The sequence below is a fragment of the Belonocnema kinseyi genome, chromosome 5, assembly GCF_010883055.1.
Source record: "Belonocnema kinseyi isolate 2016_QV_RU_SX_M_011 chromosome 5, B_treatae_v1, whole genome shotgun sequence".
In the NCBI taxonomy this organism is placed as follows: Eukaryota; Metazoa; Arthropoda; class Insecta; order Hymenoptera; family Cynipidae; genus Belonocnema; species Belonocnema kinseyi.
The window spans coordinates 50,271,068-50,278,383 of NC_046661.1; the positions used below are offsets into that span (position 1 = coordinate 50,271,068).

At 30.4% G+C, this 7,316-nt stretch overlaps 1 protein-coding gene across 1 annotated transcript in view; it reads left to right on the forward strand.

Annotated features, from left to right (window-relative positions):
• The first annotated feature begins 323 nt into the window (after positions 1-323).
• The window catches only part of LOC117173216, a 160,279-nt gene continuing 153,286 nt past the window's right edge, over positions 324-7,316 (forward strand). Inside the window, exon 1 of the mRNA XM_033361670.1 lies at positions 324-1,434. Coding sequence (XP_033217561.1) covers positions 1,272-1,434 — 163 coding nt within the window. The 5' untranslated portion in view covers positions 324-1,271. The remainder of the gene's footprint in view (positions 1,435-7,316) is intronic.

Genomic DNA, 7,316 nt, shown 5'->3' on the forward strand with positions numbered 1-7,316 from the left:
ATTGAGCTATAGACATCGCTGGGTATAAGACAACAAGCCTGATAACCCAGAAAGTGACACGTCTGTGACACATTGGTGGGGGTTTATGAACCCACATAAAACTGAGAGTAATAACTACTCGTCTCTGGCTGCGTATAAATCTCCCTTGCGTATATAGATCCAAACATACATGCTACAATAGAAAAGGACAGAGGAAGAATAACTGAGAACGTAGTGGATAGTAAAAAGGAAGGAGGTGGGGTTCCGAATTGTACCAGAGCATGCGCCAGTGGGAGTGGCGTTGCCCGGCGTTGAGCCATAGAGCGAGTGCCGCTAAGGCATTCTGTCAACTTCCAACTGTTGGTGAACCAAGTACTGATCCTTTATCTTAAGACGAGCTCATTTTTTACGATAACATCGAGTAATAAAAAAAACTAAAAAGAAACTTTAATAATATCTCGATTCGAGTTTTTATCGTAGAAAGCTTACAAAAAAGGAATCGGTTGAAGAAAAACGTGCGCTGTGTTTAAAGCACGTGCTCTTGGAAAATTGTAACATGAGTGTAACAATGTGACGTATTTGTAATATGTTGTGATTTTGATATCAGAGCTTGTTAATACATAGGATTAGGTGTGTACTGAATTATGATAAGTGTAAAGTTAAAGTGCAAAGTGAACTAAAGGATTAAGAAATTTAACAATTGTGTAACAATAAGGTAACAGGAGAGAATGTGCGCAATTTTCATATTGTTATTGTTTTCAAAGTGAGAAGCTACAATCAAAAAGTTTGAGTATCTGAACCATTTGGAGTTTGGCGAAAGTAAATGCAATGTACCAAAACATAACAAGAATATAATTAATTAAAAAAAAAAAACAAGTAACAATATGTATGAAACGGGATGAAACATGATTTTGGATGAAAATGAGATACTTCTGAAAGGAGAGGCCTAGATTTAACGAGGGTAGCAAGTGGATTGGATTTCAAGGTTCCTGAGTCTTGGAAAATTGCTGGAGCAGAAATTTGAGGAGTGCATTTGTACGTGGAAAGCACAAGGCATGCTCCGCGTGGTCTGTGGCGGGAAGGAGAGAGTAAACTATGAAGTTGGTCGACTCGAGTGCCGCCGAAAGCCTTCAGCTGCCACTAATTAAATCCTTCTAATTAGTAGCATCAATGTTACTCCAAAGTTACTAATATGTGTTACAGGATCGTAATTGGCAACATGTTTTTAGACGCGAAAGAGACAAAAGAAATTTAAAAATTTGAGTACACAAAGCAAATCAAGAGTCAAAAATATGTGGAGAAACTTACGAGTAAATGAGGATATAATCATGGAAAACTCGGAAATCAGATGTAAGAACGCTTCAAGAAGTGAAACGTGCTTTAGGAGCGAAAAGTGTCTGACCAAAATGCACCTCTTACTACTGACAGCGCTGGTCTTCTGCTCACTAACGACAGGTGAGATCTTTAAGTGGATTTTAAAAATGAGCAAACTAGATCTGTTCTTAAACAATTTCAGGGCTAACTATGGATGCAAAGCGGGCACAGAAAGTTTTTGTTATAGTTTCTAAATAAATTGAACTTTTACAATTGAAGCCGCACGTCAAAAATCAATTTCGCGAAAAATAAAAGTAAACAAACATAAGGCTGAGGAAATATATACGGCTGACTTCACACAATCTTGCAAAATTATTGCGGGATCTGGAAAGGGGTAACATGGCCACACAAATAGGTACTTTGTAAATATAAATAAACACTTGTAGAGATGTTTCTCAAAAATGAGGTTAATGCAGGATGTGTACAAGTCAGGGAACTTTGAAAAGTCAATCAATTTATACGTGACAAGGTTCATTTTATTAGTTTGATCGAAAATTCAACTGTTTTGTTGAAAATTTCTCTTTTGGGTTGAAAACCTAATTATTTTGGTGAAAAATTTGATTAATTTGTTAACAGTTTAACAGTTTTGTGCAAAATCTTTTTTTACGCCCTCATCATTTATGTTTGAGAAAGTATTAGAATAGTCGGAAATTTGATATCACACTTTTTCAACGGATCTCCACGTTTCGAGATCCCCTGAATCCGAAAATCAGGTTTTCACGATGGCGTCTGTGTCCGTCCGGCCGTCTGTCCGTAAACACGATAACTCTCGAAAAAATGAACGAATCAAATTCATCTTTGGCACAATTTTTTTAGGTCCTAAAAGAAAGGACGAGTTCGTAAGCCAGCCATTTTTAATAAAAATTCAAAAAGTAAGCGCATTTTGAAAATTTTGGAGACAACTTTTTACTCAATTAAAAAATTTTATGCACCGATATTTATAGTATTAAAAAGAACAAACAATTTATCCTAATGACTTTTTTCGATAAAAATAAAATTCTCAAAATTATAGCGTTTTCAAAATTTTTTCAATATATCAATTTTTGGATTTTCTTCAAAAATCAAAAATTCAAATTTTGATTGCACAAAAAATAATGGAAAATAAAAAAATCCATTTTGTAGACAAGCTATTGTAGGATACGAAAAAAGATGAATTAACAAAAATGGTTATCCCAAAAAAGATCTACAATTTCGATAAGAATCACTTCATGATAGGACGCGTACTTTTGGTTTTATTCGTGAAGAATAACGTTGAAAAAATTTTTTTTTTTAAATGTGTGGAAAAACGACGAAAGTTACGAGAAAAAGAATCCAACAAAACCTGTTCACAAATGTCTGTGGGAAATCAAGCGCGCAGTGCGAGTGTCACGATGAGAATGTGTACCTCAAAGCCTACAGAGCTTCTTTGAGAAACTTAATATTTGACTATACTTAATTAAGTAGACAGTTCAGAATATAAAGACGCATATAAATACTGCCATCTAAAAGAGATCTTTTTGATCAAGTTTTTTTCAAGCATTCCAAATGCAAAGAATAAATATCCGAGCGCGAAGCGTGAGGTGTAATTATGTTCGAGCGCGAAGCGCGAGGTAACATATTATCAAACGCGAAGCGCGAGATTCAACCGTCACGATGAGAATGTGCCCGCGAGGCGGGCAGATTTAAAAAGAAACTTTTTCAAACTAAAAATGTAACTATTCTATTTTTGGGTTCAAATCTATCTTCTTTATTTGAAAATCCAACTATGTGGTTTCAAATTCATGTATATTTTGAGTTACAGAAACGTGACTATACTTTCCCAAAGGATTTTGGTGCGCTGAATCGAAGCTGGATTCAGAATTGCTCTATCACGTCAGGTTTTTGAGATATTCTAACATAAAAGTGCCAAAACGTTGTGTTTGCCAATTTTTAAGGTTATGTAGCCCCGCGGATTTTGTTTTTCTTAAAAAAGTACACACATTATCTTAAAGTCTTACAAGTCTTACTCTTTCAAATATCCTTGAGTTTACTCAAATATCTTATTTTTTCGCTGAGATATCGCACTTTTAAGTTTTCGTGTTTGTGAATTTTTTCATAACTGAAAAGATATTGACAACATAGACGCCATACAGTCGGTTAGTGTATCTTTAAATCAGCATAAGTTACGGTATGTACTATAACATTCAATATTAAAAACATGAAAACTTAAATGTGCGATATCTCAGCGACAAATTAAGTAATTTTAGCAAACTCAGCGGCATTTGAATGAGTAAGACTTGTACTTTAGGGTAATGTATTTACTTTTTAAAGAAAAACAAAATCCACAAGGCTACGTAACCACAAAAATGGGAAAAAACAGCGTATTTCGCACTTTTAAGTTAGACTATCTCAAAAACCTTGCGTGATGGAGCAATTATAAAGCCAGATTCGATTCAGCTCACCAAAGTCCTTCGGGAAAGTATATTCAGGTTTCTGTAACTTACCCTTGTTGGAGACTAATTCATGCTTGTCGTCGAAAATTCAATTACTTGATTGAAAATTATTTTTTGTTCGAAGAGTCATCATTTTGGTTGATAATAATTCATGTCTTCGTTAAAAATTGTCCTTACTTTTTTGAAACATTCAAAATGCATATATTACGTTAAAAGTTCCTCATTTTTTTTGAAAGTTAGAAAATTTTTGTGGAAAATTCTTTCTTTTTTACTGAAATGGGGTTTTGCAACTGAATTTTTTGTTTTGTTTCAAGATGCATTTATGCGATAGACAATTCAAATATATTTCTTTGAAAATTTGTGTTATTTATTGAAAATTAATATTTTTAACTAAAAATCTAACTCTACTTCTTGTGCTACAAATTAATATTTTTGTTTGAAATGCAACTATTTGGCTAATAATTGATGTATTTTGATAAAAATCCCTTTTTTTACAAAAAATTAATCTTCTAAATTAAAAAATCAAGTGGTTGGTTAGAAATTCAAGTACTTAATTGAAAACTTCTTTTTAGTGTAAAAGTAATCTCATTTGTTTAGACTTCACCGTTTTAGTGGAAAATTTATTTCTTGACTTGAAAACTCAAGTATTATGATGAAATTCGTATTTTCTTAATCGAAAATTTATTTTTTGACTGTAAATTTAATTAATTTTATATAATTTAAATATTTTATGTTGAAAATTTGTCTCTTGTGTGGACAATTAACTTTTTTGATTTGAAATTAAAACCCTTCAGGATTAAGTAAACATAGTAATTAAAACATGCGTAACCATTTAACGTGAAACAATTAAAAATTTTAAATTCCTAATTAAATACGTAAAAAATCAGTAATCACCAAATTTCCTCCTCGAAAGATTAAACAAGTACATGCACAAATAATGCAATAAGACAATTTTAACTTTTAAGATTTAAAAACCTTTAATCTTTTTAAAATTGTTATTATTTCACTGAAAATCGTAATAATTTATAAGTCTCTGATTGTTAGACTATAAATAAAAGAGTTAAAAATATGAAACTTTTGAAACTGAAATAATCGCAATTTTTCACTTTATCATAGTATCATTCAAAATTTAATCTTTCTGCGATGTAAAAATTGCTCAGTTTAGAAGCATTCAATAATTCGAATTTCGGATGCCAAATAATATTTATTTTAGCGTTCAAACTTATAAAATACATTCTAAAATTTAAGTACTTCAAATTTCAAACTTTCAAAACTTAACAATATGAAATTGGAACCATTGAAAATAAATTGAATTCAAATCAATTTTTTTTGTGATATCGTGTATGTTAATTTTCAAATAGAACTTTTAGGAATAGAAATTTTTAATGTTGAATTACAAAAACAGTAGAAATTAAAATGAAAAACGTTAAAAATTGTATAGTAAATGTAAAAATATGGTCGATTTTGCATGGGTTTTTGTTTTCGAAAATGCATTTAATAGCCTTTTATCAGACAACATTTTTTTCATTAATTTTTAATCTAGGGAAATTGGCCTGCTAGATATTTAGTACAAACAAAAAATTTAGCCCACAGTATCAATATTTGAAGAGATAATATTATCGAGAAAAAACCGCAATTCCCATCACTCTCTGGAACGTGACATACATTTAATCGATTTAGATCAAATCTTTCCGTTTTCTTTAAAGTAAGGATCAATATTTCTTAAACCAATTTTAGTTAAATTAAACCAGTATTTAACAATATTTATCCTTTTTATGAACATATTTTTATACATTCATACATTTACAGACAGATGATTATTTCAGCCTTTTCTCTAGCTACAATTGCCGTTCCTTGTGAAAAATAATCACAAGATATTTGTAATATTTATTAACATTTATTTGAAATGAACACACCATTTATAACTTTTTCTATCTAAAAGCAGCGTTTCTTCACAGTAAAAGTATTACTGCGTAGATACGTTGTACGTTAGAGTAAGGTATACCTACGAAATTAGTATATTCAACAACGTTTTGAATTTTTGTAAACATTTATTATAAAAAAACCAGCAATGTAGCCCGTTTGTAATATACAAACCCCGTTTCTTTACGGGAAAGGAATATTAGTAATACTTTTTCGTGGAGAAAATCTGCGTGTAGTTTGAAAAATAGCTAATATTTTTGTTTGTTTAGGGTAAATGTTCAAGAAGAAAGTAAATGCTGTTAAATTCTGGTTAGCTTAACTAAAAATCGTATACGAGAATGCTATTTATATTTTTGTACAAAAAGTGGTGCTTTTGTGCCGAAATTTTTCTAATTTTTGCTTTTATTTATGCGTGCAAAAAGAATGTTGAAATAAACAGAATTGTCGAAAATTTTTAATCGTTTAGAGAAAATTATCTATTGCAAATATCTCATGGAAAATTGCCCACTGGCAGATAAAAAAATACGTACATAGTGGATTTTAATGTACTATAATACTCTATTCAAAAAAGTGCCTACACTGAGAAAAATGTTTATTTGTATCAAACCAGTTTGGTTTGAATCAAACAAATTATTACTTTAATATGGGATCAAATAAATGTTTGTTTGATTAAAATAAATTTTTTGTTTGTCCTTATTTTTTGGTTCAAATAAATGTTTGGTTTATTTAAATAAATTTCTTGTTTAAAATAAATAAAGTTCTTGTTTACATTGAATATATATTTTTAAAATTAATTAAAGATTTTGTTCAAGTGGAGTAAATCTTTTTTTTATACTTAACCTCAAAATTGAGCATTCTTTATAAGAATAATGTATAAGCTCGATAATATGTTACTTTTTAATCATAGATATCAATTTATATGTAAAAGCAGAAACAACTATTCAATCCGAATGCTTAATTGTGGTTAATTTTTAACTCTGTGCTTCTGATTTCTGTATTGAACAATCATAAATTAGAATAATGAGAAATGAAACAGAGTTAGATATTTAAATTGAATGTATATATGTGTTCCTGCTTTTAAGTATACAGTTCAATTAAATTATCATTTTAAAGCAAATCAGAACCTTTAGAATAATAAAACACTCAAAAAATACGAATGCCATCAAATAAATCACATGCTCAATTAATTTAGATTCTAGTTCAGCGCTTTAGCACGCCTAGCGGCACTTTGTAGTACTGCTTTGTACTGTATTTTATGTTTGAATCAAATAAATATTTTTTATGAATTTGAATAAACAGATTTTTAACAAATGCATTGTTCAATAAAAATCAATTTTTTATTTAAATCAAAGAAATTGTATGCATTTTTCTGAGTGTAACAGTTATTTCTCTGGGCTTAATGAACACTAGCCTAGAAAGAAATTGTTCATCTTCGAAGAGTTGTAGGACGGTACCGGTAGACAAAAAGGTTCTGTTATACTTAAATCCCTTGCTCTTGAAGGTTCGGAGCCCACCTCAAACTATATATCCTTTTCTCACCAGGAAGTAAGTGTGTGGTATATGTTAAAAGGAATAGAGGTACAAGAAAAATTTAAACCCCCAGTCACACATTAGGAAAATAAAAAAATA